Raw genomic sequence first — 13,652 nt, forward strand, 5'->3', positions numbered from 1 at the left:
AAAGAAAAAAATGAAAATGTTAGAGGAAAACAAAAAAATATCAGAAACCTGCTGATTCATTTTCTTGGTTTTGGTTGTTTACTTACAATAACTATGCACCAAATCCTTATATTTAATTCTAAAACGTTCCCTTATTTTTGGAGCTGCTTATTGTTTATTAGTTAATAGCATACTTTAACTTGCCTTACAATTTAACATTTTTACATTGCAGGTTTTATATCAAAGTACATTGCAATGTGCTTTCAAAAATTGTAACTAGGACATTGTTAGACTTTGAAGAGCCTTTCTATTTTGCTTCAATAGGCAAAGAAAAATAGTAATGGAATGTTTTGGCATTAGTAAGACTACAATGCCTTACCCACTTGATTCAATCTCTTTTTTCACTTTCTTATTATCTTAAATTGTACTGTATATTCATGCTCAATTTTCCTGATTTGTAGAACAAGCTAATTGCTAATGTGTGGGCATGAAGGATAGGCCCTGAAGATGGATGGATCCCCAACTCTACCCCTAACTGGGAGATTGTGAAGAAGAAACAAAATTGAGAATTATTGGATATGTAGGAAGGGTTGGGGTCCTAGAGAAATGGAGACAGACCAATCACCACAATTTTTTTTGAAAGTAGTTATGTATGCATTTGTTAGCTTTATTGCATAGGCATACTGTAGAACTTGGGCCTTTATAGAAGAAACAATGGAAGAGTGAGCATTTAAACAGGCTCGGGAGAGAAAAACTATGAATATGTGCTTGCAAAATGAAAATGTTTTCTAAAATGGATACATTTGAAAAGGAGTCCATAACCTAGTAGCAAAGGCCTAATCTTTGTTATTTGATAAGAGGTGTTTCAGTGTGAAAGTATAATGGGTTTTGGAGAGTGGGGATAAAGATTGGAAGGTGGAGGGAGGAAAAGGAAAACAATTTTTTCCTGAGCACTTTTCTATCTGCAAGATCAGCAGTTAGAAACTGCCAACCTCTGTGTTCCCCAAAGACAGGGCTTTCTACTCCATCAAGGGTTACAGACACAGAAACGCACAGGGGGCAGTTCTACCCTCTCCTATAGGGTTGCTATGATTGGCCTAGACTCAATGAGTTTGTTCTCTTCATTCTGCAAATATTCAGCACCTACAATGAGCTAAATGAGCACTGACTACACAGGCCAAGTAAACCATTCTCTCTGTACTCACTTAGGCTCGTGGAAGATGCTTGTTCGGAAGGAACCACCAGAGGGAGAGCTGGACATTTGTTGAATGGATATATATAAAATTGACAGATGCTATGAGATTGAAGTGGACTGTATCCCAAGCTTTGTGAAGACCTCATTTAGGAAGGGGAAACACTATCTCCATCTCTATGCTGGGTGAGGACCAGGAAGAGAGTGGGTAAGAGATTAGGCCTTGTTTAGCATGGCTAAGGCAGGAAACACACAGCTACCAGGGACACTTCGAACGTTTGTACCCCTGGCAAATGCATGCTCTAATTTAATACTAGGGGTGAGAGAGGATAAAGAAAATGCGGTAACACTGAATGCTTCCTACTGGGCCTGGGGAAATAAAAATTAAAAAACAGCATTTCCTCCATAAACGTCTACCTCTTTCAGATATTTGGATTCAAATTAGTCTTGGAAGTGGTTTTTTTTCCCCTTTGTTTCATTTTCTTATTATGATTTGACACTGACGTGTTGCACTTAAGCGATATGAAGCATAACTCGGACATTAGCAGTGGGTTCACAATTAGGAACACTTTATCAATTATACCGTATTATCATAGCCCTACAAACCCATGAAAAGGTTAATCACTTCCATTTGAAAACGGTATTTCTCTGGGATGGAATTATACCAACGTCTTAAAGTTGTTATGAAAGTCGTCAAATAACAGTTATTGTTAACATTGTAAAACCTGGGGGTAAAAGCTGTACTTCGGGGTGCTAGCGTTTTGGGGGTGGGGCGAGAACTGAAGGATGGATACACGAAGTCTCCTTCAAGGGCACTTCCAGTCTAACTGTTCAAGCCCCGCCTTGGTTTGCTTTTCACTGGTTCTGGGAGTTAGGAATGGCGCTGGAAGCCCAGGTCCGATAAGAGGCGCCGCCCCTCCCGGGCCGCGCGGGCTGACAGAGGCAGGGCGGAGGCAAGAATCCCCGGGCTCGCGACCAGACTGGGCGGGGCCTGTACGCAGGCGCCCTGGCCCTGGCGCCAGGACTGCGGGCCCGCCGCGGAGGTCGGAGCACGCATGCGTGGGAGCCGGGCCGCCAGCGTGCGCGTGACGTCACGGGCGCGCCAACCTAAACGCTTCCGGGTTTCTAAACGCGGGAATTCGGGTGAAAGGGTCTTCGGAGTTTCTTGCATGGATGTTCAGGTGAGCTGAGCTGAGATTACGTAGAAATTAATTTAGTTCAGACGAAAGGTACTTGGAGTCAATGTAGAAACCCTCCTCACGAGTCTTTATCGTGAAGCTGTTGTGTAGGTTAGCATCTTGTTCGGTATTTTAGGAGGAGCTGACGTGAGTACTCCCTTTGCCGTCACGGGAGATGTGGACACATTTCAATGAAGTCTTCACATAGTGAGATTGAAGAAATAAGATTGGAGTGCATCGTACGAGTGTACATCAGCGTGTGCGTTGTTTCTTTAAGTTCCTTAGAGGAGTGAGGGGAGGAGGCAACATAGGTTGTCTAGTAACACGCTTCTGGCGCAGCACTTGGGGACACTGTTAACAGCTGCCGAGCGAATTAAGAAACAAAAAGCCCCGTTTCACATCCTCCCCAGCCAGCTGTCGCTGTCACATTTTGGAGCACCGTGGTAAAGCCATGTTCGAGTGACATTTTTCTGACATCTTCAAACTTGATTGTGGCTCCAATGTCGATATAAAAGCTATATAGAAAAGGGTTGCTCTCGATGTCTTGGGAGCATTCATGTATCAATCCATGTAAATTATTAACAACCCTCCCCAACACGGTGATAATTTACTTAAAAGACAGCCAAAGAACGTTGCTTAGGGTAACTGACCATATTTTGACAGAAACACTGGTCTTTGTGTCTTAAGCAGCAAGTGCCCCGCTTCTGTAATTGAAACTCATCCGGATCACACAGTGAAGCAGAAGTGCTATGCCCCTTGAATTAATAAAGGAAGTCAATGGGGTACCGGATGTCCAGCTGCTAAGTAAACTGCAAAAAGTAGATTTCCGATCCCTACAGTCTGGTTGTGATTATAGCAAGAAGTATATCCAGGTAAGAATGTCCATGATTCTGAGGTTTGTTTTGTTTTTTTTTAACTTAAGATGAATGATATTTTTATGATGAAGTTGATTTTATCTTTTTAAAGTGGGGACTGTTTGAGGAATGGTTTTGCCTCTGATAACATTTGGGGCTGAAGATGTTGATACAGTATGAAGCATTCAGCATTCAGTTAGCAAACATAGGTGAGATTCGGGGCCCCCCCCCCCCCACCTCCTCCAACCATTGTGAATTGGTCAAGGTTTCCAGAGCAAATCGGTTTCCATTCCACAGTTCATACACGTTGTTTCATATCATGTCATGGATTGCTAGCCCCACAATGAAACATCCCTTATCTCCCTTCCTCCTGGTGTTCCCTTTTCCTCTTTTCCTAACCCTTTTGAACTCTGACCTTAGGCAAATGCTGCCCTTTTGACCTCAAGTGGTTGATTATTCGAAAGTGTGCATGTCTCACTAGTGTTATTGTTCCCCTTATGTTGTTAGCTGCTGTCAAGTGGGTTCTGAATCATAGCAGCCCTGGGTGCATCAGAATGAAACACAGCCTGGTACTGTGCCTTCCTCACGATCTTTAATGTTTGAGCTTTGTTGCAACCATTATGTCAGGCTACCTCATTGAGCTTCATGCTTTTTGCTGGCCCTCTACCAACATGGGGCCTTTTATACAGGAACTGGTTCCCTTTATACACCTGTCTATTGTTTGGCTGTCTATAAGGTTTTCAGAACCTATTATCTCTGAAGAAGACTGCCTATTCCTTCTTTGTGGTTTGTAAGCTCTGCTGAAACCCATGGACTTGGGTGATCCTAAGGAGAGACCAGTCCCTGGAAAAGTCACTGCTTGGCAAAGTAAAGGATCAGCAACAAAGAAGGACCCGTGACAAGATGGATGGACACAGTGGCTGCAACAGTGGGATCAAAACAATTGTGAGGATGGCTCAGGACTAGGAAGTGTTTCCTTCTCTTGTGTACATAGGGTTTTGAATTTTGCTCGCGTTTTTCTCTTACTCTATCTAGGACCTCCTAATGTGATCCATTTTAGAGCAGTTGGTTTTGGTAGCTAGGCACCATCTGGTTCTGCTCTCAGAGTCTTGGAGACTGGTGTTTGCGTGGTCCCTTAGTCCATTGGACTAATTGTCCCATGAATTGAATTTGTACATGTTACACTGATATAAGTGTTTGAAGTATTCATCAGAGATGAATCAATGTAGTCCCTGAACACAAAGTGATCACATTCTTGTGGGGTTTGACAGATCGCTTCAGCTCTAATTCTAATTCATACATGCAGTATTAGCATTGTGATATGTGAACATTTAGGAGAGAATTCTTGGTTCTGAAAGGTCAGGAAAGTTGAGCAGCAACTTAAACTAAGAAGCGATTGTATCTTCCTTTTGAGTAAGAGTAGCCCTTTTAAGTATATTATTGGTAAGTTACCCTATAAACTGTTGAGCCCTTCCCAGAATTTAAGCAAGAGGAAGACATGATTCACACCAAAATCTAAATTGGTCTGCCTCCTGGGTGAAGAGTATTGGTGAGGGCAAGGCTAAAGGAAGCATATGTAGTTTCCAGTCGGTTGCAGTGAACTACATGAAAGTTGATGCTAGTCTGAACTGGTAACAGAGGGCATGATGGAAAGGAAGCATTAAAACTAATAATGTAATAGTGATAATAGTCCAAGGTAACATATTGAACTCTTTCCATGTGTGAAGTAGTATTGTAAGTGCTTTGTTTATATTAAGGAAACTTGTTGGTGCTATTAGGTATGAGTTGGACTGTTAACCCCAAGGTTGGTGATTCAAACCTACCAGCCACTGTAGGGGAGAATGACTAGGCTGTCTGTTCCTGTAAAGATTTACGAAGTCTTGAAAACCCTATATAGGGTTGCTCTGAGTTGGAATCTTTACAGAGGATGATATTGGGTAAGGCTAAGTGGTTTCGAGATCTCACAGCTAAGTCGTAGAGCTAGGATTAGAATCTAGATGACCTGCTCTAGAGATAAGAAGATAAAGTGAGAATCAACAAGTCTTGGGGAACAATTAGGTATGAGGAGCAAAGACACTATCAGGCTTCTAATAAAAAAAAGAGGAGCTGATACCGAGGGCTCAAGTAGAAAGAAAATGCTTTGAAAATGATGATGGCAACATATGCACAAATGTGATTGATATGATTGATGTATGGATTGTTATAAGAGCTATAAGAGCCCTCAATAAAATGATTTTTAAAATAAATAAATAAAATGAAGTGATCAAACAATTTCCATGAATCTAATTCGTGGTCAGCTTGAAGAAGACACTAAGCGATGCCCATTCAGGGAGAAATAGAAGGAATCAGTATTAGACAATGCCATGAGCTATGATGAAAATTGGCTAGCAAAGTGCTGTAGTTTTCAACTATTCTAGGACCCAGATGAATAGGGTAAGGCTCATTGTGGGGTTGGCTTCCCTCTGACCCTTGTCCTAGGGTTCGTTGATAGAGGAATTCTGATCTACACTTATAAGCTTCCAAGTTTCAGTTGTAGGCAAGAGACTTTGAGGCAAAGGGGTTTGGGGCCTGTGATCAGAACAAGGAGGAAAGATTCTCTGACAAGGAGAAAGGACTGGAAAAGAGATTCCCAATTCCTACCCTTTTAGAGAATTTTCTGAGCCCAAGGCCTCAGCTGAGGCCACCTGGAAGGGGATTTTAAGGGCAGGCCTTCCAGCTGATATGTTTGAGGGGTGCTCGGTGCTATTCAGACGTGCCTTGGTGGTGTAGTAGTTATGTGTTGGGCTGTGATCTGAAGTCAGCAGTTTGAAACCATGAACGGTTCCTTGGGAGAATGGACGTCGTGCTACTGTAAACAGTTACAGTCTCGGAAACGCACAGGAAGGTCGTTATGAGTCAGCATTGACTTAATGGCTCTGCGTTTGGTTTTGAGCTTTGGTGGTATTCAAATGGTAAGGTCCAATGGGCAAATGAATTTAGGAGTCCGGATTTCAAAAGGTCTGTTCCTCCAGGAGATTTGGGCTAAATGATAGAGCGTTATTGAAAGAAGTTATATGAATAGACAGTGACATGGCTTAGGAAGAAGTAGAGGAAATTGGGAAATAATGGGGCTTTGAGTACCTGGGTTAAAGTTTGAAGGCACGATTAATGCCAACTCATAGATTGCCATCTGCTAGGCACTTTCGTGTGTGTGTGTGTGTGTGTGTGTGTGTGTGTGTGTGTGTGAAATCCTCAGAAGAACCCTATAAAGCCAAACCAAGTTCTTTGCCGTCAAGTCAATTTTGGCTTACTATGAGCTCCGAGGACAGACTAGAACTGCCCCGTAGGGTTTCTGAGGCTGATGTTGCAGTTAACAGGTCTACACCTCCAGGGCTTCTTGTCCTTATCTGTCAGCACTATTTATGTTGTGGAAAAAAATATTTGCAAAGTGTAAGTCATTGGCCTTGCAAATTTCTATCAAGTGATTTCTGGCATCATTTCTATCATGTATACTCAATGTTCCAACCAACTCTTCTTTGTTTCCAACTTTCACATTCAAATCACCAATAATTCTTAATGAACCTTGATTATATGTTTGATCAATTTTAATACAAGTTGGTAGAAATCTTCAGTTTTTTCATCTTTGGTTATAGTGGTTAATATGTAAATATGATTTGCTACCAAAGACCTCTTTGAAGTGTTACATAGCAAGGATTTCACTTTGAGGTCTAAGGGGACCTTACTCAACCTTTGGTCTTTTCAGTCACCGTGTATGCACACAAAAGCTAAACAGTGAATAAAGAAAATCAAAGAAGAATTGATACCGTTGAATTATGGTGTTGGCAAAGAGTAATGAATATGCCATGGACTTCCAGAGGAGTGAACCAATTTGTTTTGGGAGATGCAGAGCCAGAATACTCCTTATAAGCAAGGATTACAAGACTTTATTTCATGTACTTTAAGTCCTTTTATCAGGAGAGACAAGGCCTCGGAAGAGAACATCTTGTTTTGGTACAGTAGAGGGTCATCAAAAAACAGGACGACCCGTAACAACATCAGTTGACACAGAAGCTACAACAGTGGACTCAAATACAACAATAATGGTGAGGATCTTCCATGGGGGCTTGTTGCTTCTCTGCCAGATGGCTGCTTATTTAACGTCATGCCTTTAAGACTCCAGACGCTATATCTTATAATAACCGGTCATACCTTTAAGACTCCAGACGCTGTATCTTATAATAACCGGTCAACCTCAGCTTTCTTAACCGCTTTTGCTTATGCGCCCATTTTGTCTTCAGTGATTGTGCTGGGAGGGTGAGCATCACAGGATGTCAGGTTGTTAGAACAAAGTGTTCTTGCATTGAGAGAGGGCTTGAGCAGAGGCCCAAAGTCCCTCCACTTCTGTAATGTTTTGCCTTATAAATATATGTACATAGGCCAATACCTCTATTTTTATGAATTAGTGTAATTACCTATGTACACACCTATGTTTATACCTCTATCCATAACTATGCTTCCTAGATCTTTCCTCTGTTTCCGTTTACCTTCCTCCTGCCCTACCATCATGCTCGCACTTCTTCTGCCTTTTAGTAATTCTTCTCAGCTAGATTGCTGTTGATCCAACACCACCAGAATCTCTATGCCCTCCTCCTTGTTGATTTTAATCCCCTAGTTGTTCCCCTGTCTATTGCGTTGTTTGCTCACCACTCCCCCCCACCCCACCTCCTCCTCCCTGCAAGTCCCTCCGGGACTGTTGACCCTGTTGCTTTCTCCTCGGGCTGGCTGCCCATGCCTATCTTATATAGGTAGGCAAACCAACAATAATGGAGACAAAGCAAAAGATTGAATAAAAAGAAGGGGGGAACCGATTGCAATGATCAACACATAACCCCGACCCCCGGGGGGACGAACAACAGAAACCATGGGTGAAGGGAGACAGGGTTGGTGTAAGATATGAAAATAACAATAATTTATAATTAATCAAGGTGTTATGAAAGGGGAGGGAGGGAAAAAAGAGGAGCTGATACTAAGGGCTCAAATAGAAAGTAAATGTTTAGAAAATAATGATGGCAACATATGTACAAATGTGCTTGATACAATTGGTGTATGGATTGTTATAAGAGCTGTAAGAGCCCCCAGTAAAATGATCTTTTAACAACCAATAAATAATAAATAAATGATTGTGAGGATGACTTGGGGCTGGGCACTGTTTCATTATGTTGTTGTCCCTTGGGTCATCATGAACAACAATAACAACAACTTATATTAGTGAAAATTTTTTTGCTTTTTATTAGGACAGTAGACCCTTGAACTCTGTGGGGGGTTGGGGTACCTTCCTCACATACTAGTGTAATTTACAGTTGGCTCAGGAGCACCAGGGATTTTTCCCCTGTTAATATGACAGTGAGCCCGAGTGTTGCCAAGTATGCTCACCAGAGATGATTGGTGCCACATGGTGTTTTAAACTATACTTGGCAACATTTGAGCTCAGGAGACAGACAATCCATGGATAAGTGGGACTGTGTTTATTATAGTAAACTTTTTTAGCTATAAGTGAGCATGGTTTGTATCCAGTAGGATTAAAACTAAGCAGTATCTTTTAGTCATGTCTCATTCATAATTCTTATTTTAAATATAAACTAAATATATTCTTTCTGTTCCTTTACATCATGAATCATCTTTTAAAAATTTTTGAACTCTTACATATACTTACATACTGTCTTAGTTACCTAGTGCTGTTGTAACAGAAATACCACAACTAGGTGGACTTAACCAACATAAATTTACTCTCTTACGGTTTAGGAAACTAGAGTGTGGATTTCAGGCACTAGCTCCAGGTGATGCAAGTTAGCTAGGGAAACACCCTTTCTTAGGTCACAGCCCCCAGATCCCTCTGGGGAGTGATTACTTCACTGCCTAACTGCCAAAGGGGTGGCTATCGTGGTTCAACCTAGCTGACACAAATTCTGGGGACACCATTCAGTCTATGACAGGTGCTCTGTTTTAACTAAAGATCTGTCTTATTTATGTTTCTCTAGTAATGCATTTTAATTTTGAAGGTTGATCTGCAGTTTATAATGGTAACTTTTTAATTAGGTTACTGTTCATTCTAATGCTTACTTGCTTTTTATTATTTAATGAAAGTAATTTCTATAAAGTGAAACTTAATATTTTTATGATTCTTAGTTTTAGTGTGCCATTCAACAAGTTTTGACATATGTTTAAGTACATGCAGGGACCCTGGTGGCATAGTAGTTACAAGTTGGGCTGCTAATCACAAGGTCAGCAGTTTGAAACCACTAGCCACTCCGTAGGAGAAAGGTGGGGCTTTCTACTCGCATAAAGAGTTACAGTCTCAGAAAATCACAGGGGCAGTCCAAGCCTGTCCTGTAGGCTTGCTATGAGTCAGCATCGACTAAAGGACACTGAGTGTGCTTTTTGTTTTTTTATGAACATATGCACCAGCAACTATAATCAAGCTATAGAATCCCCTAGACTAGTGGTTCTTAACCTTCCTAAATGCTGTGACCCTTTCATGTTGTGGTGAACCCCCCCCCCACCACAAAATTATTTTTGTTGCTATTTCATAACTGTAATTTTGCTAGTTATGAATTGGGCAACCCCTGTGAAAGGGCCGTTTGACCCCCAAAGGGGGTCACAGCCCACAGGTTGAGAACCACTGCCTTAGACCTAGACTGTTCCACTCCTCTTCAATCCCTGGTGGCAGGCAATGACTTAACCCTTTTATACCCATACTTTAGATATTCAAGAAAGATGTGCAAATGATGACATACAGTATACAGCATTCTAAGTCTGGCTCTTTGCCTAAACTGAGGGCACTTGAGGTCACTTAGGCTGTTGTGTTCCTTCATAGCATATTCCTTTTTACTTGTGACTTCAATGCCAGGGGAGGATGTAACAGCATGCTCATCCCTTCACCAGTGTTGGGATAATTGTCTTCTTACCAGTTGTGTGATGATAAACAAAATATAACACTCATGTATAGGCTTTTATGTGAACAAATATTTTCATTTCAATGGGGGAAATTGTTATTTGGCCGCTATTTCTTAAATAGTAGTTCATAATGCAGCTCCAAGTTCGGCCTGGCCGCTTTCAGTAGCTTAAGCTGGCAAAAAGACAAGCTGCACAAATGGATTTAGGTAGCCTTTTTCTAATAGTGCAGTTGGCAGCGTGAGCTTCATGCTTGCCTGCCTCCTAGTTGCTTCCCCAAGGCCCCTGGGAATGGGGCCCAAGTAGATACAGGCCACAAAAAGATTAGTGTCACAGCTGAGGAACATTCAGCTTAGCTAACCACCGATATCTGTCCATCCTGGTTATTTGGTGTAGCTATAACAGAAATCTGTCAAGGGATGACTTACAAACAGAAGTTCTTCTCACAGTTTGGAGACTCGGTATCTGAATTCATGGTACCAGGTCCAGTGGGGCACCTTCTCAATTTGTTCTGCCAGTTTTTGGACTTGATTGGTGTAGAACTAATGAAACTATGTATATTAATTCTTGCCACTTCCCCGTCCCCTTTTTCTTTCTCTGGTTTGGCTTCTGGCAGTTTTTTTCCATAGAGATGCCACTCCATCAGTATTCTGAATAATCTGACCCCCAGGGGCCAGGGCCCAGGGCCCAGGCCCAGCCTTGCTCCATCTGTGCGGGGCAGTGTTTACCCAGGCGGTGGTCAGTAGGAGACAAGTGGCCCGTATGAGACAAATGGCAGTATTGATGTCAGCCGTGGGCCTCCCCCCAGGAATTCTGGATGCCCATTAACCACCAGGCTCTGCCTCGGAGTGCCACCAGGTGACATTCTCCTCCGATTTCTGCTCTGCTCTTTCCTGTGTGGCCCAAAGCGATAATCCAGATAGTCTGCACCGACTGTGCCTTGGCCCGCGAGCAGGAAATCTGGTAAATTCTGTTACTCCTTCCAACTCTGGCTTATGAGTACAGGCGACCTGAATGCCTTCAGTGCTGAGATCGTGACATTGATTAAAGGGAGGGGCAGAATTCATTCCTGTTTCTGAATGAAATAATTCCCATTGGAGCTAAATCTGAGGAATTATCTGTTCTGCATTTTTAAAAATAAGCCCCTGAATGCTTCTGTGGTTAATTTCTGCCTTTCACAAAAGGAACACAGTTCTGATGACATGTGTGGGACCCCTGGAAACAGACTAACACTGTTGGGGACATATTGAGGAAGGACGTGGGTCAGTCAGGCGACATAGGTTGACTGCATTTCTATCGTGCTCCTTAATGCTGGTCATATTTATCCCCACTCCCTCTAATCTCACCCCCCAATTCAGTCCTGGTCATTTAGGTCAACCCTGATTTTCAGTAAACTATGCCTTAGACTACTAACTACGAGATCAGCGGTTTGAACCTACCAGCTACTCTATGGGAGAAAGATGAGGCTTTCTGGCCGCCTAAGAAAGCCTAGCACAGTTCAGCTCTGCCCTTTAGGGTGGCTATGAGTTGGAATTGACTCGGTGGTCTTTGGATTTTGGGGCCACTGCCCGACCCTGGCTTTTCCAGCTTGTTCACTTTATAAGGCATGAAGGACCTTGGAAGGTAGTCTATATACAGGGAGCAGGAGGCAGACCAGTCTCTGCTTGCTGCCTTAGCTCAGGGAATGGCAGGCTCCACTTTCAAAGCAGCCTTTGTGAGAGCAGCACCAGGACTCTTCCTTTGGGAAGAGGGGAAGCACCCTGGAGTAATTCCAGAAGACAGCAATGGACCAGTACCTCCCAGGGCTGGAGAGTTCCGCCCCCAGGTTTTGGGATTCCTTCCTGGAGTGGCAGGGATTCCTCTTAAGGCATCTTTGGTTTTTGTTCTCCCTCCACTGTCAGAAAATCAGTGTCACCTTTCAGTGGTATGTTTCCCACTCTCCTCTTGCTCACACCTGTCTTCCACTTGGCTCAGGTGCAACAGGGATGGAGGCATTTACTTCAGGTTGAACTTGATTAAAGCAGGACTTGAATTTGTTGTGGTTCTCTGGAATTGCTTCCTGTCTTTAACATTGAGTTGATCTTCCTTGTTTCGTTTGGTGATGATGGTGGTGGCGGTGACAGCAGTGCTGGTTGTGGTTGAAAGCCTTCGATCTTGTGTAGGACAGTGAGTACTGAAGTAAATGGTTTTTGTACCTGGAGGAGTGCAGGCTTTCTCCTAGGACCTCTTGTGGTGCTTTGAGTCAATCTAGCCAGTCCTTGAGTTGGGTTTGGAATTAGGTAGAGTTGTGGCACAGTACCAAAGCATTCGACTGTTAACCAAAAGATGGAATATTAATGTGGGACCTATGTACTCTAGGACCTATTTCTAAACTTTCTAAATAAATTAGTGTACTCTGTGAAAGTTTTCAGAGCTCCCAATAATATATTCATGTAAAAATTATCCAGATTAAACTTTTCATTTTATGTGAGACTGATTAAATGTAAGGTGACCAGATGTCCCGTTTTTGGCGGGACAGTCCTGATTTTTAACAATTTTTCCCATGTCCCACGGTGTCTTAAAAAAGTGCATTTTTGGAAAGAATGCACGACAAGCTAGGGTATATGGTTTTCGGCTGCCATGTGGCTATTTCGTCAGGATATGAGTTTTATCATTGGTGTCCCGCTTTACCAATGTTAAAATCTGGTCACCTTAATTAAATTGCCTTTTCAAAGCTGACAGCTGATTAGTTTCAGAAGTAAATCTAAAATGTACTTGTATCTTAGTCTGTCTCTTTACCCATTATGTCCAAATTTAGATGATCATATTTTACTTGTTCAAGTTTCTTACTAGAATTTCATTTCTGTGTAGGGACAAACTCTTTAGTAGATGACAACATTACACATCAAAGTGAGATTAGGAAAAGTTGATCTAGTTCAACTTCATCTGTGATAGTTCTTAACTAATAGGATTGTTTGAGAAATTAAATTATGAATCTAAATTAAAATATCTTTAGACTGATTTTTTCTTTAGAAAAACAAATTCAGTACTAAGTCAGTACGATATCATCTTAAAAATTGCTGAATACAGTACTTTTCCTTGAAATAGAAAACTGTATTGCCTTAAAGTACTCTAAATTTTCCTTATTATCTTGGCATCCTAACAAACTCTTTTGGCTTTTCTATGTAACTATTTTTCTCTCATTTCAGGGAAAACTTTCACTTATCTCTCCTTTAACTTATCGGGAAAATGGAACAGCTATTTTGAGAATTGGACTGCAAGGTACATACTACGAGCAACTGTATTTCTGCCTAGCTTTTTGCCTGTGATTTATAAATGACAGCTCCATGTAAATGAGAGGCATCAAGAATTTGTAGAAAATGAAATTAGAAGTATATTCCTTTCCTCATATATACATGTTCATACATATTTAATAACATACTAGTATTCTTTATAGACTTACTATATTACCTAGTAAATATGTATGTATATGTATATATAAGGGGACTGAGCCCTGGTGTTACTGTCAGGTAAGAATTG

The 13,652-nt window shown here is 41.8% G+C and overlaps 1 protein-coding gene across 6 annotated transcripts in view; it reads left to right on the forward strand.

Moving 5' to 3' along the window:
* The first annotated feature begins 2,284 nt into the window (after positions 1-2,284).
* Positions 2,285-13,652, forward strand: part of POT1 (protection of telomeres 1) — a 104,799-nt gene continuing 93,431 nt past the window's right edge. For 2 of the 6 annotated variants that reach the window (XM_004707784.3, XM_045288842.1), the window contains exons 1-3: positions 2,285-2,352; positions 3,040-3,221; positions 13,322-13,394. In XM_004707784.3, the coding sequence (XP_004707841.2) occupies positions 3,099-3,221; positions 13,322-13,394 (196 nt within the window). In that variant the 5' untranslated portion in view covers positions 2,285-2,352; positions 3,040-3,098. Of the gene's footprint in view, positions 2,353-3,039; positions 3,222-7,225; positions 7,286-13,321; positions 13,395-13,652 lie in introns of those variants that run through there. The other 4 variants (XM_045288844.1, XM_045288845.1, XM_045288843.1 and 1 more) reach the window with 3 other exon arrangements.

This window comes from Echinops telfairi, unplaced genomic scaffold (genome assembly GCF_000313985.2).
Source record: "Echinops telfairi isolate 266 unplaced genomic scaffold, ASM31398v2 ScPeMD7_23;HRSCAF=83, whole genome shotgun sequence".
Lineage (NCBI taxonomy): Eukaryota > Metazoa > Chordata > Mammalia > Afrosoricida > Tenrecidae > Echinops > Echinops telfairi.